Source organism: Salvelinus fontinalis, chromosome 3 (genome assembly GCF_029448725.1).
Source record: "Salvelinus fontinalis isolate EN_2023a chromosome 3, ASM2944872v1, whole genome shotgun sequence".
Lineage (NCBI taxonomy): Eukaryota > Metazoa > Chordata > Actinopteri > Salmoniformes > Salmonidae > Salvelinus > Salvelinus fontinalis.
In genome coordinates, this window is record NC_074667.1 from 45,512,866 (window position 1) to 45,538,265 (window position 25,400).

Sequence of the window (25,400 nt, forward strand, 5' to 3'; positions counted from 1 at the left end):
AATATATTTGAGCAAACATTGGCAGAAAATCGCCAACCTTGGATTTATACCTGTTCAAACAACACATTCTAGGTGGCAGTATGCACCCTTTCAATTTGTTTACCAACTCATAGAAGTAGAACATTAAAATTGACTACTTCAAAATGGAGAAGGCCTCAATGGCGCTGCCCATGCTCTCAGAAGCCATAATGGGACAGATATAATGTTGCGTCCTTTAACTATCTCTGAGTTAACTTTATCCAGCTACAATCAAGTAGGCCTACACTGTACTCCACAGTGACTTCTGCAGGACAACGGTTGGCGTCTGGTTAGCGAGAACTGTTTGACCTGGAATTCAAGCAGAAAATATATCTGAACCAAAGAGATGTATAAGTAACCCGATATAGTTCATCTGCGTCGTTTACAGTGAGAGCAAATTAAGCATAGTGGGCAGAACAAGCAAGAAGGTAGGCAAAGTCGAGCACAAGCTAGCGAAATAGTATTGGCGCGTTGTAGCATGTATTTGCATATTTCCGTTAGGGAATGCCTCTGAAGTGCACAAACTAATTCCATCCTCTCCCACCACCCGCCGCTGGACTTCCTCTCACTACCACATTTGGTGCTGAGAACGTTCTAAAAGATGCTTCAGCTTTATAGTCCCGGTGACGTGTCTGTGTTACCTATTTCTGTCTGTCTGGATCTCAGTTCGGAATGCCGTAGCCATTTTGGAATGTCGCGTTGAACAACAAAGGATAGTCAGCCAATCAGTCTCCTTTGTTGTTCAACGCGATATTCTGCAATCCATTCCAAAATGTCTGCTGTGGCTTCTGTTGTAGGCATAAGAACGAAAACGGCAGTTTAATTAAAAACGAGCACTATTTCGATATTTAATTTATCATTTTAGATAATTAGGAGTACAGCAACATCTTCCATCCCTGGATGAGGTACGTTTCCCAGCCAAAGCCCGCCCCTTCTACGTGCCGTCCACATTCTGGCAGCTGTGTGTTTCGACCTGAAAGGTTCAGATGTATTTACTGGGTCGGAACAGTTCTGGCTAGTGCCTGGTAAGCAAATCTGGGAGAAGAGATCCCAGATAATATACTGCAGCATTTCTATTAGAATTGCTACCTTTCAGATGTTCCAAATAATTTTACAACATTGGCATTCAATGGGATTGGGTACAGCACTGCAAAATCACAGTTTTATGAATCACCTAACATCCCAAATAAGTACTCATTGGGTGCGTTCCAGCAGGTAGTCTTACGATCCATGTCGTCGCATTTAGTCATACTAACCAGAATATTTGAGATCACACCTGGAGAAGTGTTTGTCTCAGGAAGCACCTGGTGCTTCGGTAAAGTTACACATTCTAGCAGGTACTGAAACGTATATAAATTGCTGCCTCGTTCAGTGAGTTACGAAGTCATCAAGTGGTTACATAGTATGGAATATCCAGACTTTACACGGGATGGAACGCAAGTAATGCAGTTTGAGGGGATCGACCAGAGCGAGATGCTGCAGAGATTTTCTGACCTTGACCACATTCAGATATGAGTACGGTAGTTATTTGGGATGAATACAAGGTGATTTGTAGATTGTAATTCAACTAGCTTGCTGGAACACACCAGCACATTCAGAATTTGTCTATGCTTTCCAGATCCACAAGTGTTCCAGGTTTCGCAGTTTGAAAAACTCCAGGAAGTGACGTTACAGGCTTGCTTAATGCTGCCCCCTCTCCTTGAGTATATCAAGTTGAAGGCTGACCGGGGTACTGCAGGCTGCCATTTGCTACTAAATTATTTAATTTAACCTTTATTTAACTAGGCAATTCAGTTAAGAACAAATTCTTCTTTATGTAGCAGTGTGATGTTGTTCCCCTAGATTACGCACCAAATTGCACACAAGGACCAATTCAAATAGGCCAGGTCAAGAGGGGATGTTAATAATCTGATAATAATAATAATAATTCAGTGTATTTTTTTATTTAATTACAGCTGCATAGCTAATGTTTTTATTTGGTGTACAAACACTTTTTCATACCAATATTGTACATACAAGTGATTGTAAAAGTTTTGTATATTTTGGTTTGGCCCATCGCGGGTTATCTGTATCCCCATACCACTTTATCGTTCTCTTTTGCCTGACCCTCGGCTAGCAAGGTATGTTGTCCTTGGCTCCGAAACTGTTTAATATAAAACCGTCATAAGGTTATACAATGTACTGTTTTGCAACCATACGTTTGTTATAGTGTGGACAGTGTAGGAATTTATGTTAACAAGTTTCACAGAGCTCACTGACTGGGGTATCTGTTGTAACTTCTAAGTACTTGTGACAGTGGTTGAGTGAGTGTACATGTGCTCGCGCAGGTGCCGGAGAGCTGTGACTGCACCAAGGGTAACGTGTGTGTTGTCTCTTCGTGTGCAGGTATGTCTTTTATTTTGTCAGAATTATGTTCTGTATAGTTTTACTTGTATATGCTGTTGTGCAGCGAGTGTGTGCACGCAGCACCTGTTAATTCCTTTTGGCGCTCTTTTGCCTGACCCTCGGCTAGCAAGGTGCCGGAGAGCTGTGACTGCACCAAGGGTAACGTGTGTGTTGTCTCTTCGTGTGCAGGGCAAATAAAAAGATTTCAACGAGCAGACCATCAGTTGTGGCAGCGTCTTCATTAAGAATTACACAACGCAGAACGAACCACGCTACAAACTGGTGCCGCGACCTGCCGACTGGTTAGCTCAAGCTGACCACCGGAGCTGTGCATGTGGAGGAGATGCGCGATCCGCGCATGCGCACTTGTTGATGGTTTGCTATAAGTGAATGTATACTGTAAATAGTGAAGGTGAATGTAGCATATTCACTAGATAATTGTATTGGTGTTTATTTGCATGTTTTGAGGGAATTTGTTTATTGCATTTTTTTTGTATTTGTATGCAGTAAATTACATTGTAGTTTAGTTCTCTATTGAGCCATGGAAGACTCTCAAGTCCATAAGATGAGTTATGCTGGGGATTTTGGTGTGGTTAGTGTGGGTAGAGGGAGGGGTGTCCATGCATTTACACCATTTGTACAGTCAGCTCCTGGGAGTAGAGTGTTTGCTAGTCCTGAGTTTACAAGCACTGGGAGGGGTAGGCTGTTTACTCCACCTGACCAGGGTATCCCACCTCTGTCTCTTGATGTACCATCGTCCCCAGTCCTCAGTAATAATGGGACACCGAGTCAGCTTAGTGACCTTATAAAGCAGATTGGTTCAGAGATAGGAGAATCTATCAGGGCGAGTTTACTGCAGCCTGGGGCTTCAAGTCTTTCTCCTGCCCATTCCCCTGACCAATCCCAGCAGTTTCCCCGGCCTGAACAATGTGCGTCAACTTTTATTGATGCGTCCAAGCTGAATCTGGTTGTGAAGTCAGAGGTTAGTGCTCCACCTTTCTTCAGGGGTGATGGCTCAGATGAGTACTCTGTCCTGGAGTGGGAGGAGCTAATGGGAGTCTACCTAGAGAAGAGGGGTTACACTGGGTCTGAGAATGTTGGGGAGGTGATGTCTAGGCTCATGGGGAGGGCACGGGATGTGACCAAAGTCTGGATGCGTAACAACCCTGTTGTCACAGATGTTAAGGCAGTGTTCAGTGTTCTCATGCAACACTTTGGGGATACTGTCTACTCAGGTATGCCATTAGCTGATTTCTATTCAATGAAACCATATGCTAATGAGGGTCCACTAGATTTCTGGATTAGGCTTAACAAAGCTGCAGACGCAGCTGAACAGTATTTTGTAGGTGAGGGTAGAACTTTGCCCAATCAGCGCTCAGAGTTGGCAGTCATGTTTGTGCGCAACTGTCCCGATAAAGAGTTGGCCCAAGTGTTCAAATGCAAACCCCTTCGTGACTGGACAGCCAGTGAGGTACAGGATCGTTTGGATGAACTGTTAAGGGAGCGTAAAGCATGTAGAACACAACTTTCACAGCAGGTGGCTGCTGTCTTCGACTCCCCCCAGGAGGAAGTGGATCCTGAGAGCAGACCTAATGTGTCATCTTTTTCTCGATGTGGCCGTGAACCAGAACAGGCCCAATCTGTATCTGAGGGTGGGACATTAGAGAAAGTTTTGAGTATGCTAGAGAAGGCTCTTGTCAGCAATACTCAGTCTGTGAACAGAGGGCCCCGTAAACAGTTCCCCAAACGTGAGCGTGAGTGCGCTGTCTGTGGAAGCACTAATCACTGGACCAAAGCTCACTGTCAGAGGCACCAGCTGTGTTTCAAGTGCTTCTCTACTGGCCACATGAGCTTTGACTGTAGTGAGACTGGGAAGCGAAAGAGCTCTGAATGTGGACAGACTGGCAGGTCTGGAAAACTAGAAAGCCTCCATTCTGAGGAAGGCAATGTGGGGCAGGCTAATTTTTCCTCTACTGATGATGATGATATCCAATCTGTTTATTCTTATTTTTGTGAGTCAGTACCCAAGAACAACACAGTAATTTTTCAGAACACAATGAGAATTTCTCAGAATGACAGTTTGTTTTACACCACCGTGCTAGTACAGGATAAAGTTGAGCTGAAGGGGATGTTAGATAGTGGGTCCATGGCTACTACTCTGCGCGCAGATATTGTACCTCGGTTGAGGGAGGCAGGAGTGGTAGAGGGGAACTTTCTAGCTCCTTCAGACATCATACTGGTGGGTTGTGGTGGGACGCAAACTAGCCCAGTGGGCATGTGTGACTTGAAACTACAGCTTTATGGCTTCAGTTATGTAGTCCCAGTGCTGATTGTAGATGGGCAGGTTGATGAACTCATTGTTGGCACTAACGTGTTGAAGTCTCTGATTAGACAGTTCAAATCAAATGACAGCTACTGGCGGGTGGTGGGTACGCCAGGTCCCTCTGGCCAGTGTGAGGACAGCCAGTTCCTGCGTCTCCTATCAAATCTGGAGAGATGGAGAGGAGACTCCATCCCAGATAAAGTGGGCACCATTAAGTTGAAGAGGGCAGTAACGCTCCAACCCATGAGTGAGCATCTGGTGTGGGGCCGCTTACCCCCAAAGACAAAACTCTCTGTGGGCAGTACTGTTGTTGTCGAGCCCAGCACGTCTCGTTGTGTGATTCGACACATACTAGTAGGGAGAGTAGTTACGCCTCTGTGGGGGGATGGATGGCTCCCTGTGAAGATTGTGAATCCAACAACTTCGCCAGTTACCCTGAGACGAAATGCTAAAGTGGCAGATGTGTACCCTTGTATTGCATTGGAGGATTTTGATGATGTCAAGCAGAAAGCTGCTTACCAGAACGTGGCAAAAGCACAATGTGACAGCTCACATGGCAGTCTTACAGCCAAGAGTTCAGTTGATGGCAGTGTAGTTAATGGAAACAGTACACTGAGCAATCTTGGACTTCAAGGCCTGTCGGTTGAGGAGTGTCCAGTCTCACAGTTCTGGAAAGACAAACTTGTCGGTTTAATTGAGAAGTATGACACGGTGTTCTCTAGACATAGCCTGGATTGTGGAGAGGCAAAAGAGTTCTGCCATCGCATACGGCTGACTGATGACCGCCCATTTCGATTACCTTATCGTAGGCTTTCTCCAGCTGATTACCAAAAACTCAGGGAAACACTGGATGATATGGAGGAAAAGGAAATCGTCAGAAAATCCAGCAGCGAGTATGCCTCACCATTGGTGCTGGTATGGAAAAAGAATGGGGACTTGCGTCTATGTACTGACTTTAGGTGGTTAAACACCCGCACAGTGAAGGATGCTCATCCACTCCCTCATCAGGCTGATGTACTGGCGGCGCTGGGAGGTAATGCCTTCTTCAGCACAATGGACTTGACATCAGGGTACTACAATGTGCCACTGCATGAAGAGGATAAGAAATACACTGCCTTTTCCTCTCCTTTAGGTCTGCACGAGTACAATCGTTTGCCTCAGGGCCTTTGCAACAGCCCGGCTACGTTTATGAGAATGATGCTGACCATCTTTGGGGACCAAAACTTTCTAAGTCTCCTTTGCTATTTGGATGATCTGATGGTTTTTGCTAAGACGGAGGAAGAGAGTCTGCAGAGACTTGAGATGGTTTTCCAGCGGTTGCAGGAGCACAATCTTAAACTGTCTCCGTCTAAGTGCAAGTTTTTGAGGAGGTCTGTTAAGTTTTTGGGCCACATCATTTCTCAGGAGGGCGTAGCCACTGATCCTGCTAAGATTCAAACCATTTTGAATGTGACTGAGAGTGAGATGATGGAAGCTGATGGTGTCACTCCGTCTCCTAGCAAAATCCGTTCTTTCCTTGGTATGGTAGTATACTATCAACACTACATTGAGAATTGTTCCATGGTTGCTAGGCCATTGTTTCAGCTGACTACAGGTCAGAAGAAGCCTAGGAGAGGCAAGGGCAGAAAGAGGCCTGGTCCCTCTCGCAGGCTCACTGCTGCAGACTGGACTGCCGAGTGTCAACTCGCTTTTGAAGCTTTGAAAGCAGCACTAGTTGACCAGGCACTGCTGGCTCATCCAGATTTTTCTCAGCCATTTTTGCTTTCTGTTGATGCATCTACTAGTGGTTTGGGAGCGGTACTATCCCAAGTGCAAGATGGGAAGGCCATAGCCAGGCCAATAGCTTTTGCTAGTAAATCTCTTAATCATGCACAATCCAAGTATCCTGCTCACCGGCTGGAATTTCTAGCCATGAAATGGGCCATTCATGATAAGTTCAGCCATTGGCTGCGAGGGCATAAGTTTACGGTGTGGACCGACAACAATCCACTCAAATATATTCTTACAAAGCCGAGACTTGATGCATGTGAGCAGAGATGGGTTGCAAAGCTGGCACCTTTTGATTTTGATATCCAGTACATACCAGGGCCCAAGAATGTCGTTGCTGATGCTTTGAGCAGAGAGCCATTTGTCCGCCCCAAAGTTCTGCACCGACTGACAAGAATTCCATATGATGTCCTGCTGGAGGAAGCCAGAGGTCTTCGACTGGATGATGTACAAGACATGTTCCGTCTCTCCTGTGAGCAGCCCGAGGCTGGCTGTGGAACGTCTATGGCTCCTGGGAGTGAGTTGAGTAGAGCTGGAGACGATGTCAGTGGGTTGGTTTCCTGTGAAGAGGTGTCTGCTGTCCTCCAAGCCCATCGCCGATGGGATGATGGTGCCACAGTGAGGTCCGTTTCACATGTGCAGCACCTTGAGAAGTTGATGTCCATGGGTCAGAGCCCTTTACCTGTCCTTACACACAAGGAGCTGTATGATAACCAGTCACTGGATCCTATCATCAGCAGAGTAATGTTCTTTGTAGATAGAGGCCGGCGCCCATCTAGGAGAGAGCGAGTCTTTGAAGCAGTTTATACTCTAAGACAGTGGGGGAAACTCACCACGCGGTTAGGGATTCTGTATCGTGTCTCAAAACACCCAGTGAGTAAGAAGAAAATATTCCAGTATGTCGTACCTGTGTCTTTGAGAGGCCTTGTGTTGAAGGGAGTTCATGATGATGCTGGTCATCAGGGTCAGCAGCGCACATTGTGGCTCACGAGACAGCGGTTTTACTGGGAATCTATGGAGAAGGATGTCAAGGAATATGTGGCCCACTGTAAGAGATGTGTGTTGAGTAAAGCACCTGAGCCTGAAGCAAGAGCTCCACTTGTCTCCATTGTGACAACGGCACCTTTAGAACTTGTGTGTATTGATTTCTGGACTGCCGAAGATTCAAACAACAAGTCTATTGATGTGTTAGTAGTGACTGATCACTTTACTAAGCTGGCCTGTGCGTATCCATGTCCAACCCAGTCTGCTAAGACTGTTGCTCGTGTTCTCTGGAATAATTTCTTCTGCATTTATGGGTTCGCTGATTGCATCCATTCTGACAGGGGTGCAAACTTCGAGAGTTTACTTATTGCAGAATTACTTCAGTTATCTGGTGTTGAAAAGTCCCACACCACACCTTATCATCCCATGGGTAACGGTCAAGCAGAACGTCTGAATCGCACACTGGGTGGGATGATTAGAGCTCTGCCAGCTAGGTCTAAGGCTAAATGGCCTCAGATGTTGAACACATTGACATTCTCCTATAACTGCACTGTTCATGAGACTACTGGGTTTCCACCCTTCTTCTTGATGTTCGGACGCACCCCTAGGTTGCCGGTAGATGTTATGTTTGAAAGTGTGCTGTTGGATGGGGACACAGTAGATGTGGATAAGTATGTCCAGTCTCTGGGTGAGGATCTGAGAGAGGCCATGACATTGGCCCAGCAGCATGCCAGTAAGCAACAAAAGAGACAAGCCGAGGTCTACAACAGACGGTCTAAGGGTCACTCGGTGCAGAAGGGAGATAGAGTTCTACTTGCTAACAAGGGGGAGAGGGGCAAGAAGAAACTGGCTGATCGCTGGGAGAGTGTGGTGTACATAGTGGTTGCAAAGAACAGCTCACTGAACACATATCGTATCCAACACCCTACCACTGGACGCATCAAAACTGTGCATAGGAACCTGATTATGCCAGTCAACTTTCTGCCTTTACCTTCGTGGGAGGAACCTGAGGGTCACGGATCTCTATCGAGTGGTGACGTGATCTCTGCGATGTCTGCAATGTCCAGCCAAATGGATGGGAGTGACGCCAGGACTGTCCACTGGGTAGCAGGCCTTCCTGAGTCTTCTGGGAGGATACTCCAAGAGGATGGTGAAGTCCCGGCTGATGGAAGTGAGGTGGAACAACCGTATGAAGTCCCCTTAAGTGAGGTGTGCTCAGCAGAAGTGGACCAGAGAGATATCCCCGAAGCCTACAAGAGTTCTGATTGCGAAACTCCATTCAGTGTGGATGATGTTACCTTGGTTGAAGATGCTTCGTCAGTGTGGTCTGTGACAATCTACCAGGATTCTGATCAGTCGTCTGACACTACTAGTGTTGAGTCGGTAACTGAAAGTGTGCTGGCTCCGGAGATGCGGATCTGTAGTACTCCCCATCCTGAGGTTAGACCTCTTAGCAGGGTTAGTGCTGTCTGTGACATTCCTGCTAGGTTTGTGGGTGAGGGTGTTCGGACTAGACTGGGTAGACTTATTAAGCCAGTGGATAGGTTAATCCAAACTATGTCTACACAGGAAATGAAACAGTTCTTGGTTTCTCAGTGACGGTAGGATATTGCCTACCTTTTCTTTTGTAGGAATGTAGGAAATCTAAGCATGTCTTAGAATGATTTGTGGGTTTGTCTAATATATTTGACAATTCATGTAACTTTGTGTGTAGTCCATCGGCATAAAATGTATATGGCATTTTTCGTATACGGTTGAATAAGGGATTAGCTACCCCTTATTTTTCCTAATCCTTCGCGGGATAGCTTTTCAGCTGATCGACCATTTGTGGGTCTAGAATTAAGGGACTACACTGGGTTACTCTGTCGCCCTGTGGGTGTGAATTATTATTATTTTTTTCTTTGCTTTGTTACCTTTGAGGTAATGTGTTTTGTTTTGGGCCTATAATCTAGTGTAAAACAGTGGGGGTGAATGTAGCAGTGTGATGTTGTTCCCCTAGATTACGCACCAAATTGCACACAAGGACCAATTCAAATAGGCCAGGTCAAGAGGGGATGTTAATAATCTGATAATAATAATAATAATTCAGTGTATTTTTTTATTTAATTACAGCTGCATAGCTAATGTTTTTATTTGGTGTACAAACACTTTTTCATACCAATATTGTACATACAAGTGATTGTAAAAGTTTTGTATATTTTGGTTTGGCCCATCGCGGGTTATCTGTATCCCCATACCACTTTATCGTTCTCTTTTGCCTGACCCTCGGCTAGCAAGGTATGTTGTCCTTGGCTCCGAAACTGTTTAATATAAAACCGTCATAAGGTTATACAATGTACTGTTTTGCAACCATACGTTTGTTATAGTGTGGACAGTGTAGGAATTTATGTTAACAAGTTTCACAGAGCTCACTGACTGGGGTATCTGTTGTAACTTCTAAGTACTTGTGACAGTGGTTGAGTGAGTGTACATGTGCTCGCGCAGGTGCCGGAGAGCTGTGACTGCACCAAGGGTAACGTGTGTGTTGTCTCTTCGTGTGCAGGTATGTCTTTTATTTTGTCAGAATTATGTTCTGTATAGTTTTACTTGTATATGCTGTTGTGCAGCGAGTGTGTGCACGCAGCACCTGTTAATTCCTTTTGGCGCTCTTTTGCCTGACCCTCGGCTAGCAAGGTGCCGGAGAGCTGTGACTGCACCAAGGGTAACGTGTGTGTTGTCTCTTCGTGTGCAGGGCAAATAAAAAGATTTCAACGAGCAGACCATCAGTTGTGGCAGCGTCTTCATTAAGAATTACACAACGCAGAACCACGCTACATTTACATTGATGTTCTAGGAACCCGTTCCTGGTCCCGTGTGGCTCAGTTGGTAGAGCATGGCGCTTGCAACGCCAGGGTTGTGGGTTCATTCCCCACGGGGGGGACCAGGATGAATATGTATGAACTTTCCAATTTGTAAGCCGCTCTGGATAAGAGTGTCTGCTAAATGACTTAAATGTAAATGTAGGAACAGTGGGTTAACTGCCTTGTTCAGGGGCAGAATGACCTTGTCAGCTCGGGGATTCGATCTAGCAACCTTTCGGTTACTAGGCTACCTGCCGCCCCAGTACCTCTTCTGTGTGTGATTTAAAATAAAAATTGGTTCAAGGACATGCATCTGGTGTAATAGAAGCAATAATTGTTACCATGATTTAACACAAATATTGCCATTTTCCCACTCACTATAGTGGGAGATCCTGTTTTCTGCAAAAAATGCCTGCAGTCGGCCTTTCGTGGCTTCAATGAGAGGGGGCAGTCGTTCTCCGCTGATTTAAATAACTATTTTAGTGCTATTCGGGATCCTTGGGACAAAAGGGGTTAGTTATAATTATAAACTGGGTGTTTTGAGTCCTGAATGCTGATTGGCTGACAGCCGTGGTGTATCAGACCGTATACCACGGTATGACAAAACACTTGTTTTTACTGCTCGAATTCCATTGGTAAACAGTTTATAATGGCAATAAGGCACCTCTGGGGTTTGTGAGATATGACCAATATACCACAGTTAAGGGCTGTGTCCAGGCACTCGACGTTGATCATGCTGAGGAACAGCCCTTAGCCGTGGTATATTGGCCATGTACCACACCCCCTCGGTCCTTATTGCTTAAATATCTTTGCCTTAACCACAGTTTCAAAACCCAGAGGCGCAACATCCGGGAACAATTGCGAAACAAGCCGACTAGCCCAGGGTGTTGGGTTTGAGAAGTCTGAGTGAAATCTAAAGGCACAACCTAGATTCGAGTCAATGTCTAATGTAGTTGAACATGTTTTTACTGCAACCTCGTGAAACTGACAAACTGACACGCTTTCATTTATACTGTGCCACTAGCACAGTCAGTGTAGTCAGCTCAGCTATCCCCATTGAGACCGTGTCTGTGCCTCGACCTAGGTTGGGCAAAACTAAACATGGCGGTGTTCGCCTTAGCAATCTCACTAGAATAAAGACCTCCTCTATTCCTGCCAGTATTGAAAGTGATCGTGATACCTCAAATCTCAAAATAGGGCTACTTAATGTTAGATCCCTCACTTCTAAGGCAGTTATAGTCAATTAACTAATCACTGATCATAATCTTGATGTGATTGGCTGACTGAAACATGGCTTAAGCCTGATGAATTTACTGTGTTAAATGAGGCCTCACCTCCTGGTTACACTCGTGACCATATCCCCTCCGTGCATCCCGCAAAGGCGGAGGTGATGCTAACATTTACGATAGCAAATTTCAATTTACACAACAAAAAAACGAAGTTTTTGTCTTTTGAGCTTCTAGTCATGAAATCTATGCAGGCTACTCAATCACTTTTTATAGCTACTGTTTACAGGCCTCCTGGGCCATATACAGCGTTCCTCACTGAGTTCCCTGAATTCCTATCGGACCTTGTAGTCATAGCAGATAATATTCACATTTTTGGTGATTTTAATATTCACATGGAAAAGTCCACAGACCCACTCCAAAAGGCTTTCGGCGCCATCATCGACTCAGTGGGTTTTGTCCAACATGTCTCTGGACCTACTCACTGTCACAGTCATACTCTGGACCTAGTTTTGTCCCATGGAATAAATGTTGTGGATCTTAATGTTTTTCCTCATAATCCTGGACTATCGGACCACCATTTTATTACGTTTGCAATCGCAACAAATAATCTGCTCAGACCCCAACCAAGGAGCATCAAAGGTTGTGCTATAAATTCTCAGACAATCCAAAGATTCCTTGATGTCTTTCCAGACTCCCTCTGCCTACCCAATGACATCAGAGGACAAAAATCAGTTAACCACCTAACTGAGGAACTCAATTTAACCTTACGCAATACCTTAGATGTATTTGCACCCCTAAAAACTAAAAACATTTGTCATAAGAAACTAGCTCCCTGGTATACAGAAAATACCCGAGCTCTGAAGCAAGCTTCCAGAAAATTGGAATGGAAATGGCGCCACACCAAACTGGAAGTCTTCCGACTAGCTTGGAAAGACAGTACCGTGCGGTATCGAAGAGCCCTCACTACTGCTCGATCATCCTATTTTTCCAACTTAATTGAGGAAAATAAGAACAATCCGAAATGTATTTTTGATACTGTCGCAAAGCTAACTAAAAAGCAACATTCCCCAAGAGAGGATGGCTTTCACTTCAGCAGTAATAAATAAATTAACTTCTTTAAGGAAAAGATCATGATCATTAGAAAGCAAATTACGGATGCCTCTTTAAATCTGCGTATTCCTCCAAAGCTCAGTTGTCCTGAGTCTGCACAACTCTGCCAGGACCTAGGATCAAGAGAGACACTCAAGTGTTTTTGTACTATATCTCTTGACACAAGGATGAAAATAATCATGGCCTCTAAACCTTCAAGCTGCATACTGGACCCTATTCCAACTAAACTACTGAAAGAGCTGCTTCCTGTGCTTGGCCCTCCTATGTTGAACATAATAAACGGCTCTCTATCCACCGGATGTGTACCAAACTCACTAAAAGTGGCAGTAATAAAGCCTCTCTTGAAAAAGCCAAACCTTGACCCAGAAAATATAAAAAACTATCGGCCTATATCGAATCTATCATTCCTCTCAAAATTTTTAGAAAAAGCTGTTGCGCAGCAACTCACTGCCTTCCTGAAGACAAACAATGTATACGAAATGCTTCAGTCTGGTTTTAGACCCCATCATAGCACTGAGACTGCACTTGTGAAGGTGGTAAATGACCTTTTTTAATGGCGTCAGACCGAGGCTCTGCATCTGTCCTTGTGCTCCTAGACCTTCGTGCTGCTTTTGATACCATCGATCACCACATTCTTTTGGAGAGATTGGAAACCCAAATTGGTCTACACGGACAAGTTCTGGCCTGGTTTAGATCTTATCTGTCGGAAAGATATCAGTTTGTCTCTGTGAATGGTTTATCCTCTGACAAATCAACTGTAATTTTCGGTGTTTCTCAAGGTTCCGTTTTAGGACCACTATTGTTTTCACTATATATTTTACCTCTTGGGGATGTCATTCGAAAACATAATGTTAAATTTCACTGCTATGCGGATGACACACAGCTGTACATTTCAATGAAACATGGTGAAGCCCCAAAACTGCCTTTGCTAGAAGCCTGTGTTTCCGACATAAGGAAGTGGATGGCTGCAAACTTTCTACTTTTAAACTTGGACAAAACAGAGATGCTTGTTCTAGGTCCCAAGAAACAAAAAGATCTTCTGTTTGAATCTGACAATTAATCTTGATGGTTGTACAGTCCTCTCAAATAAAACTGAAGGACCCCGGCGTTACTCTGGACCCTGATTTCTCTTTTGACGAACATATCAAGACTGTTTCAAGGACAGCTTTTTTCCATCTACGTAACATTGCAATAATCAAACTTTCTGTCCAAAAATGATGCAGAAAAATGAATCCATGCTTTTGTTACTTCTAGGTTAGACTACTGCAATGCTCTACTTTCCGGCTACCCGGATAAAGCACTTCAGTTAGTGCTAAATACGGCTGCTAGAATCCTGACTAGAACCAACATTTTTTATTATATTACTCCAGTTCCAGTCTCCCTACACTGGCTTCCTGTTAAGGCAAGGGCTGATTTCAAGGTTTTACTGCTAACCTACAAAGCATTACATGGGCTTGCTCCTACCTATCTTTCCGATTTGGTCCTGCCGTACATACCTACACGTACGCTATGGTCACAAGACGCAGGCCTCCTAATTGTCCCTAGAATGTTTAAGCAAACAGCTGGAGGCAGGGCTTTCTCCTATAGAGCTCTATTTTTATGGAATGGTCTGCCTACCCATGTGAGAGACGTAGACTCGGTCTCAACCTTTAAGTCTTTACTGAAGACCCATCTCTTCAGTAAGTCATGTGATTGAGTGTGAAGGTGAACTGTAAGGCTCTGGAGCAACGAACCGCCCTTGCTGTCTCTGCCTGGCCGGTTCCACTCTCTCCACTGGGATTCTCTGCCTCTAACCCTATTACAGGGGCTGAGTCACTGGCTTACTGGTGCTCTTCCATGCCGTCCCTAGGAGGGGTGCGTCACTTGACTGGGTTGAGTCACTGACGTGATCTTCCTGTCTGGGTTGGCGCCCCCCCTTGGGTTGTGCCGTGGCGGAGATCTTTGTGGGCTATACTCGGCCTTGTCTCAGGATGGTAAGTTGGTGGTTGAAGATATCCCTCAAATGGTGTGGGGGCTGTGCTTTGGCAAAGTGGGCAGGGTTATATCCTGCCTGTTTGGCTCTGTCCGGGGGTATCATCGGATGGGGCCACAGTGTCTCCTGACCACTCCTGTCTCAGCCTCCAGTATTTATGATGCAGTAGTTTATGTGTCGGGGGGCTAGCGTCAGTCTGTTATATCGGGAGTACTTCTCCTGTCTTATCCGGTGTCCTGTGTGAATTTAAGTATGCTCTCTCTAGTTCTCTTCTTTCTTTCTCTCTCTCGGAGGACCTGAGCCCTAGGACCATGCCTCAGGACTACCTGGCATGATGACTCCTTGCTGTCCCCAGTTCACCTGGCCGTGCTGCTGCTCCAGTTTCAACTGTTCTGCCTGCGGCTATGGAACCCTGACCTGTTCACCGGATGTGCTACCTGTCCCAGACCTGCTGTTTTCAACTCTCTAGAGACAGCAGGAGCGGTAGAGATACACTTAATGATCGGCTATGAAAAGCCAACTGACATTTACTCCTGAGGTGCTGACTTGTTGCACCTTCGACAACTACTGTGATTATTATTTGACCATGCTGGTCATTAATGAACATTTGAACATCTTGGTCATGTTCTGTTATAATCTCCACCCGGCACAGCCAGAAGAGGACTGGCCACCCCTCAGCCTGGTTCCTCTCTAGGTTTCTTCCTAGGTTCTGGCCTTTCTAGGGAGTTTTTCCTAGCCACCGTGCTTCTACACCTGCAGTGCTTGGTGTTTGGGGTTTTAGGCTGGGTTTCTGTACAGCACTGGGTTTCTGTACAGAGATATCAGCTGATGTAAGAAGGGCTATATAAATACATTTGATTTGATAGTGAAGGAGTAACCTTGACGGTGTGCACATGCGCAGTTCGGCACGAGATGTCCCGTTGATGTGTTTCTACCCTTGAGTTTAGCTAACCAACGTCGCCATGACATTGCCTAATAATAAAGCGTCAGCATGCGTCATTCATTTCGAACCAACAAGTTTGCTTACATACTCCCTTAAATGACCTTCACTTGAAATACAAGATAAAAGCTGCAATAGTATTGTTTGTCAATTTTGACACGCCATAGTCCGTATGCGCTTCCTCAAACTAGTCAGAATTAACACAAAATAACTCAAGAAATCTGTCATGGATTTTTACATTTTTGCCAAGGAGATCTAATAGTCTAAATTTACATGAGGACGAGTCCTTTCGTTAAATGACAATGGGCACTTCATGGAAGAATCCCTCTAGTGTTGACCAATCGCAGACGTGGGGACGTAGACTTCGGCTACCGACGTCGGCTTTTCTCAAACATTTTGTGTGCCTCAACAGCCGAAAAAACACTTTCTGTAGTCCAAAACGAACAAAAACGTCATAATGTTGTCATTATATATGCACAAACTGTTTCGTCTGGGAAGCATGCAGATCTTCATACTGTACTCCGTGGTGAAATAAGTACCCAATTGTCATACAAGAGTAGAAGTAAAGATACCTTAATAGAATATGACTCAAGTGAAAGTCACCCAGTAAAATAATACTTATCTTGAGTTAAAGTCAAAGTATTTGGTTATAAATATACCTAAGTATCAAAAGTAATTGTAATTGATCAAATGTACTTTTTAAAAATATCAAAAGTATAAATACTTTCGAATTCCTTATTATGCAAATCAGATGGCACAATTTATTTGTATTGCTCCTGAGTGGTGCAGCGGTCTAAGGCACTGCATCTCAATGCAAGTGGCGTCACTATAGTACCTGGTTCGAATCTAGGCTGTGTCACATTCGGCCGTGATTGGGAGTCCCATAGGGCGGCACACAATTGGCCCAGCGTCGGTGGGGTAGGCCGTCATTGTAAATAAGATTTGGTTCTTAACTGACTTGCCTAGTTAAATAAAGGTTAAAGAAAAAAATTGATAGCCAGGGGCACACTCCAAACACAATTTACAAAGGAAGCGTTTAGGTTGTCCACCAGATCAGAGGCAGCACAGATGACCAGTGATGTTCTCTTGATAAGTGTGTGAGTTGGTCCATTTTCTGTCCTGCTAAGCATTCAAAATGTAGTACTTTTGGGTGTCAGGGGAAAAATGTGTGGAGTATTTTCTTTAGGAATGTAGTGGAGTAAAAGTTGTCAAAAATATAAATGGTAAAATACAGATACCCCCCCAAAAACTACTTAAGTAGTACTTTAAGGTATTTTTACTTAGGTACTTTACACTACTGACTGTACTGGCTTGCCCTTACCAAGGAAGAATGACTGCCTCCTCCCATTGAAGCCACTGAAGTTCAAGGGTGGCCATGGTACTGTAGGCATTGTTAGAAGAAAACATGATTCCCCATTTTATAGTGAATAGAAAAATGGAAATCTTCGTGGTCAATATTTGTGTAAATAAAACATTTTTCGATGACAATCATGGACCAATAATACCCTCTAATCGCACACAAAGGAAGTAATAAGGACAATTTAGTTGCTAATGGAATCCTGCAGTACTCCGGTCGGGCTTCAACTTGAGTTACTCAATGAGAGGGAGCAGCACTAAGCTAGCCTGCAACGTCACTTCCTGGGGTAGCTCAAACTAGGCATGATATATGCTGCGTTCAAAACAATTGGGAACTCTGAAATTTAAGACTAAAGTGCGTTCAAAACAACTCAGAAATTTCTGACTTCAGTACTTTCAAGACAAACAAAAATGAGTTCTGACTGAGGAAATCGTTTTCAACGATCATCCAACTCGGGAACTCGAGCCTCTTTCCGACCTGAAGACCATTGACGTCATGATTTGACCTCGTATATTTCAGAGTTCCTAGTTGTCTTGAACGCACCATGTCGTCTCTGAGACAATCTTCACAGATTCATGTGTTAATTGTCCTAACCTGCTACACTAATTCTCTTAACTAATGTAGCAGGTTATCTTAACCTGCTATGTAAACATTAAGCTGACTCACAGTGCACCTGGCAATGGCCGGTCTAACCAATAATGGAGCGCTGATGTCACTACAGACACCTGTCGCTGTTGATCCACCAACTGATGTTGGGGCTCACGAGTGGTGCAGCGGTCTAAGGCATTGTATCGCCGTGATAGAGGCGTCACTACAGACCCTGGTTCAATTCCGGGCTGTATCACAACCGGCCGTGATCGGAAGTCCTAGAGGGCGGCGCACAAATGGCCCAGTATCTTCCGGGTTGGGGGAGAGTTTTGGTAGGCCGTCATTGTAAATAAGAATTTGTTTCTTAACTGACCTGCCTGGTTAAATACATTTAAAAAAATGTACACCCATAGCTGTTGATCCCGATTCACCCACTTATTTTGCAAGCCCACTTTCAGACAAACTCCCAAGTATGCAGTTACCCATACTTGTTTTAACCGACTTAATTTGGCTTCAATGCCTATTGAGTCTTCACATAGGAATGAACGGTGTCACGAGGTCGATGGCTTTGTCCAGTCATTTACCCGAACCTTAACCCCTAACCATAACCCTAACCCTAACAGTTTTGTAAATGTTAAATTCAATGGGGTGACGTCATAGTTGGACGTCCCAAGGATTCTACATAGCAAGAACCAACAAAGAACACACCCAACGTGACACCACACCCACGAGGTTGCTACGTGTACGTTCAAGGGGGAGGGGCACGTAAGTAACAAAAAAATAAAAACGAAGGAAAGAAGAGCGAAGCAATTTTTATTTCAACATCTTTATAGAAAGTCTAAAGGTAAGAATATAAACAATTGTTCATGGTTAGTCCCTGCAAAAAGCGTTCTACAGTAGACCTCTTGCAAAAATGCATGCGCCGTTTTCTTATTTACCAATGCAACTTCGGTGCATTTACCATCAGCTCTATGCAGCGCCATTACGGTGTGGGGTGGCCTAAATCAATGGACAAAATGGCCATATTTGAATTTTTACTGGAAGACGTGCATCTTCACCGATATTAATTTTTGATAACTATTTACACGGCCCCACCATTCCAAAACACGATAGAAAAGTGCACACTCCTTGTGGTTTTATCGATGTTTGACGATAATGTACTTTGCAAAGAGCAGTATCTTGCATTTGATGAATGAGGCCATGATTGACGTTTCTTCGCACATACAGAAGCAGTGGGTGACTGCATGACGTTACCATTGGGTGATGCTAAGTTGCTTTAGATCCAATAACTTTATTGTGATCGGTAATGCATAATTTATCTGTCAGTACTGAGGAAATGTTTTCATTTATAATTTTGCATCTCTATGGTCAACAGTTTGGAGTCATGCCTATACGTCGTGCAGCTGGGACTCCACCCCAGGAGACACCCCCCTCGGCTGCACCAGATGGAGGTGAGTTCAAGACCCTCGACATGAACAGGAACTATGCTTTGGGATTCAGATTGGTACCCAGCATTGACAGGCTATGAGTGAATAGTCACCACTTTACAGGACCTGATTGGAATGCTGTTGAATCTAGGTCTTGCCTCCTATTAGTGGTTATTTTAGGAAAGCGTGGAATCAGACATTGTTCAGAGTTCTTGTTGTTGAGTGGCATGTAAATAAAGTTTTACATCTACTTGCTGAATTTACATATTCACTCTTGCTTCCTCCTTCCACATTTCTCTTCAGAGCCTGATGCCAGCTCTGAAGAATCTGCCTCTGTTGAGGAGGAGCAGGAGGTAGCACCCGCAGCCCCAGTAGCCAAGAAGGGGGAGGGTCAAGGAGAAGGTGAGGGCACAGGTGAACGAGACCCAAAAGAGAATGGTGAGAAACCTGATGAATCAACTGGAAAGAAGACTGAGGAGAAGAAGGCTGAGGGGGAAGAGGCTGAGAAGGAGTGAGTTGCTTGTGCTCAAACCCTGCAAATGTTGCATTCATATCTATTTCGATAAATGTTCAATTTAAAAATGTTGTGTTTGGCTGCAGAGAGAAAGATGGAGTGAAAGAGAAAGTCAAGAAGCCCATTAAAAGGACCATTCCTGCCTGGGCCACCATGTCTGCCAGCAAACGTGCAACGCTCACTAATAAGAGCACCTCCACCATGCAACCGCCTAGGATGGACGACATACTCATTGAGGCTATTGAGGTCTGTACACAACACACTTATTACTAGGGATGCACAATATATCTGAACATATCGGAATAGGCCCATATTAGCTAAAAATGCCAACATCGGTATCGGCCCGATGTCTAGTTTAACGCCGATGTTAAAAACCGATGTCAAAGCTACAGTGCATACCTATATTACGTAGGTGCATGATGTAATGACGCCACGTAAAATGTTGCGCTACACGTGCAACACAGCATTCCTAACCTAGCCCACAATGTCTGCTGTGTGGATCGAGCAGGCAACAAGCCAAGCAGTCATTTGAAAGAGTAAGAACATTTCAGCGAGACAACTCAAAGGCGAAATCCATTAAAGCCAAGATAATGGAATTCATAGCCCTTGACAATCAATCGTTCTCTGTCATGGGTGATGTTGGCTTTCGCCAACTGGTCGAGGTACACACTACCAAGTGCGCTATTTTTCAGATGTTGGCCTTCCGGAGTTACACAGTAATAGCATCACTGCTATTAACTTCACGAAATACATACTATGGAACGCCATTTGGGTCTTTGCCTGTCAAAAACGATACATTAGCACTGTCAAAGCTGTACAAAAGTCTGCAAACACCGGCCACAAACAATGTTTTGACAATACCGCGTTGGTAATAAACCATCATTTGTTCGACCGCAAATTCTGGGGTAGCTAGCTTTAGCTTGGTACCTAGCTAGCACCAATACAACCAGTCTGAAAACAATGACCAGTGGAAACTGCAGTCATATTCATTATTCTTAGCAATGATTTAGGAATCCTTGTGAGTAAGTATTAGCTAGGTTGCCACTTGTTGTTCGCCTATTGAAATTGAACTTCAATTCATGAAACTAAAGAGCTAGCCAGCTACTTAACCTTGTTGCCCAAAGCTAATGTTATAAGCAGCCAGCTAGCTTCATCTGGCTAGTGAGGCTCGACCTCACCGGGTTATGTTTTGTGAAGCTAGCCACAATAAGGATTAGGCACAATGGTGGAATTTGCAGTTTGCCTTCAAAATAAAAGTATGTCATTGACAGTAATACAAATAGTATAATTATGCTATACTTTTATTTTGAAGGCTAACCGCAAAGTCCACTTGTGGCTAGCTTCACATAGATGGGTCCGACCACCATTAATCAAATAAGAACTGTCTTATAAATGTAGGGTTATTTTAGAAAATATCAGATATCAGTATCGGCCAAAAATGTCACATCGGTGCATCACTACTTATTATGTAGTTATCCCTTACTCCCCACGAATGCTGCACCTGCAACTTATCATATTTCCTCTCTGCAGTCCTGCAAGGAGAAGACTGGGGCCTCAGCCCATTCTGTCATGAAGTACATTGTGAAGAAATACCCTAACCTGGAGTTGGACAAGAGGAAATTTCTTCTCAAGAAGGCTCTCAAGAGGCAGCTGGAGAAGGGCACCATCAAACAGGTGAGAAGTCCTTATCCCTGACCACAGCTGACAGTGAATGAACATGAATTGCAAATGTTAGGTGGCAGCCTATCCTAGTGTTTGACCTGTGTTGTGGTGCCCTATACCCTGTGCGTCTGGTGCTTTATTGGCCTGCATACTCATGTTCCTTTACCTCCTATTCACAGCTGAAGGGTAAAGGCCTTTCTGGAAGCTTTACCATTGGGAAGCAGCCCCCTAATAAATCCACTGCTAAAGGGGTAGGTATTTTCAGTCACCTATCTACGAACTTAAACAATAGCAATGTACCATTATGTGATTGTCCCATTTGGCTTTTAGCAGACATAATATGAATAAAATATACGGTGCATACCTATATAATGTAGGTACATATGCCATTTAGCAGACACTTTTATCCAAAGCGACTCAGTCATGCTTGCATACATTTTTTGTATGGGTGGTCCCGGAAACCGAACCAACTATCCTGGCGTTGCAAGTGCCATGCTCTACCAACTGAGTTTGACTGTGATTCTGATGGTTTGGTGCTAGAAGCCGATGGCAGTAGCTCCTGGGTTAAAGGCAGAGACCCTTGGGGATGCTCTGCCCCTGATCATCACACGGCTATGTGAGCCCAAAGAGGCGTCTTACATTCTGATCAAGAAATATGTGGAGCAGCACTTCCCCCAACTCAACGTGGAGCATCGGTAAATACCTTTTTATTGTCATATTTGATTGGGAATGGGTTCAGTGATCGGGTCCTGTTATTCTCTTGAGTACGTAAACACATGCTAACTTGACGTTGTACCTGACATGGTAATGCAAACTTCTGCGCAACCCAAATCTACAGTATGTTTAATGCAGTCTGAAAATAAGGAACCCACTACCTTTTGAACTGTGGGATGTCCATCAAAGTTTTGTAGATTGGTGTGGGTTAAAATAGGGTTCTCAATTCAGTCACCGATTCATTCCTAGGCCGGATATCCTAAAGAGTGGCCTGGTGAGAGCTGTGGACAAGGGTCAACTGGAGCAGATCACTGGAAAAGGTGCCTCTGGAACATTCCAGGTTAGTCTTGTACTAAAGGAATGCACAATTCAGTCTACTCCATAAAGGCCTTTGGCATCTATAATGTTAGATCTTTGCTCTGAGGTGTTTCTCTCAGACTCTCTCTTACCCTCTCACAGCTGAAGCGGGAAGGGGGCAAGTTCCTGCTTAAAGGTGGGCCCCTGGAGGACGCTATCATGACAGCCATCGTGGCCATGAACGAACCCAAGACTTGCAGCACCACCACACTCCGCAAATTCCTTTTAGAGACAAACAAGGACAGCATGGAGTACCGTGTGGGTAAGACCTGTTCCCTTACTCTCCTAACTGAAACACTGCTTTGACAATGTGTGAATACCTACCTGAAACTGCAGGAGCTCTCTCATTAGCTGGGTTGAATCAGAGATGTTAAGATTCTTTATTGACACTGGGCACTTCTCTTCCCTCAGTGAACAGCCTGAAGAGGACACTGCAGAAGTGTAAAATGATGGGCTGGATGGAGCAGATCACTGGGAATGGGCTAAATGGGACCTACCAGCTCTGCTACCCTTACCACCCCAGGTAGAACTCCACTCTAGGAAGATTACACTGAAGTTCATTGCTGCCCTCTGTACATAATTGCACAAATGTGTGCTATACCAGGAGCAGTATTCTCTGTTTAGAAAGATGCTGACTACACTACTAATCATGTCACTTTTCATTCATGTTTACTGAACCTCTGATGTACTGAATATTTCAACAGTCTGGTAGTAATAACAGAAATGCCCGCACTCTTGCAATACCTTTTATTTATTTTTTGGGGCTCAGATTAGACATCAGATTTTCTTTTCTTATTCCACAGCCCAGCCATTCTGTTCCCAGAAAAACAGAAAGTGAAAGAGGAGAAAATGGCAGAGAAGGCTAAACGCAGAAAGATGGTTGACTCGTCTGATGAGGAGGACTCTGATGAGGAGGAAGAGGAGTCGTCTGAGGAGGATGAGGAGTCAGATGATGAACCCCCTCCTAAGAGGTGAGTCCAAGGTCAAATTGCTGAAATTCAATGAAAATAGTGGGGTTTCAAATGGTTCACTGCTAACAGTGTATTTGTTCAATACGATCCTTAGGAAAGCTGTGAAGCGGCCACCACCTAAAGCACGTCGCCCTCCCCCCAGCAAGAAGTCACAGCCGGCAAGTCAGTCAAGGGCTAAGGGCAAGAAAAGAGCTGCCCCTGCTAAGAGATCTGCACCCCCAGTCAAGAAACCAGCACCCCAAGCTAAGAAAGCAGCACCACCAGCCAAGAAGTCTGTTCCCCCAGCGAGGAAACCAGTGCCACCAACAAACAAACCAGTGCCCCCAGTTAAGAAACCTGCAGCTGCCAGTAAAGCTGTAGCCTCAAAGAAGACACCCCCACCAGCTAAGGCGGCACCCACACCAGTCAAGAAAGCTGCTCCAGCGAGCAAGCCCAAAACGCCCATTGTCAAAAAGCTGACAAGCAGAGCATCAAAGCGCCCAGCGCCCAAAAAGTCACCACCTGCAAAGAAGGAAGCAGCCAAATCTGCAGTGAAGGCCAAGCCAGCAGCCCGCAAGTCCCTAAGGGAGAGGAAGTGAGCTCACTATTGCCCAGCAGTGGAAGTTTAACTGTAGCTCTGAAGGCTGCAGTGCTCTGCCTCTAGCCATGCTCTCTTTCGCATCATTGTTTTCCCCCTGTTTGGGGCTCTAGAATTCTTCTCTGTAGGATAGGGAGGTGACAGTTATCAGTTCATGTCAATTTACTGTACTTTGAACTGTTACATTTCTGTGAACCCAACTTCTAAACACCATTGTGTAGAAAGTCCTCTTCAAAAACTGTAAAATTGCATAGGTATTGAATTGTGAAATTTCACAATTTCCCTCACACACTTGTGTATATGCAGAGATCTAACATAAAATCAAAGTGACTTGTCTTTTCATTTTAACATTTCATCCCAATCCACTTTCCCATGTTTTAGCTTGACACATTCCTTGTATAAAAATATAGAATCCTCTACATTTAATCTGGAGTAAATTTTCAAATCTTGAAGAATATTGAGATTTATGTAAGTGAATTTGAGAGCATGAGAGCCAACTTTTCATGTAATGAATTGTGTTATTTAAATTAACGTTCCTTGATCAGTTGCAGGGCCCATGGTTAAAATACTTAATTTGATTGGAGACTGACATCAGGAAGCAATTTGTCATTGTCAAATTCAGTACTACTGCATAGTATTAGGGAAATATTTTTTTAAAGTTCGTAACTAATCAAAGTTCATTTTATCATATAAAGCTAAAAAAATACAAAATCGTCTACATTCTGTGTAATAGTGCAAGATTTGAAGAAACTTCATTTTGAAGGTGTGGCTCATGCATACCCTGCATGCGTGAACTCTTTATGTTATGCTTTTTTCCAAGTCGTTATTAAAATGGCTATTTGTACTAAATTCCTTGTTATTCATTCTGTCATGATCTTAAGGAAGGGTACAAACACCAAATACAGCATCTACTGGTGGATCATAAATTGGAGCAAAAGTATACATTGTAGGGTAGTGGCTACAAACTACAAATCAGTAGATGTCAATTTGATTCACTCAAAGTGCTGGATGTTTCAGTTGTGGGTTATTGAAATAGATATACCTAATTTTGCAATTTCAGTTTGCAAATTAGGCCATATCCATATATCCAGACCGCTTATGAATCATTTTGGTGAATGAAGATATTCAAAACATTGTTTACTTATCATGCAAATTGAAACATGTTGATGAACAGGGGGAAATGAGATGAGAATAACAATTCAGGAACGATGGGTTACCACAGGCCAGGGATACTACCTAGCCGACTAAACGCAACTCCACGATTTGTGTGTATAATCGGCTAGGGTACTACTGAACCAGTAGCTGCAGGTACCCTTGGGTTTGAGGAGTACTACTTAAAATATACTAATTCTCAATGAGTGTACTTTGGGGGGGAATATTCGACATTGTCATGGAAAGGCTAGAGAAAAGGTTTTCTCCCAAGGGAAATAAAGTTTTTCATGTGTGTCAAAAATGGTCCTACAGCTGTGGGAAGCATCCCTATGGACACTTTCGACTCCTTGTAGAGCCCATGCCCTGACGAATTGAGGCTGTTCTGGGGGGGGGGGGGGGGGGGGGGGGGTGCGCAACTCCATATTAGGAAGGTGTCCTTAATGTTTTGTACATTCAGTGTACACTGTCTCGAAAGAGACATGTTTCTAGTCACGCCCAAACACACCGGTGAAT

At 44.2% G+C, this 25,400-nt stretch overlaps 1 protein-coding gene across 2 annotated transcripts; it reads left to right on the forward strand.

The window, feature by feature from the left end:
- Positions 1–807: 807 nt before the first annotated feature.
- Positions 808–24,584, forward strand: LOC129850377 (heterochromatin protein 1-binding protein 3-like). 2 transcript variants are annotated; one of them, XM_055916833.1, is made up of 12 exons: positions 808–1,043; positions 18,889–18,964; positions 19,244–19,451; positions 19,541–19,700; positions 20,985–21,128; positions 21,296–21,367; positions 21,657–21,811; positions 22,080–22,170; positions 22,290–22,449; positions 22,599–22,710; positions 22,991–23,158; positions 23,253–24,584. In XM_055916833.1, the coding sequence occupies exons 2-12, from the start codon at positions 18,898–18,900 to the stop codon at positions 23,734–23,736; spliced, it is 1,821 nt and encodes a 606-aa protein (XP_055772808.1). In that variant the 5' UTR covers positions 808–1,043; positions 18,889–18,897; the 3' UTR covers positions 23,737–24,584. The 2 variants fall into 2 exon arrangements, with proteins under 2 accessions (XP_055772808.1, XP_055772806.1); XM_055916831.1 differs by lacking the exon at positions 808–1,043 and adding an exon at positions 18,216–18,357.
- The last annotated feature ends 816 nt before the right edge of the window (positions 24,585–25,400 follow it).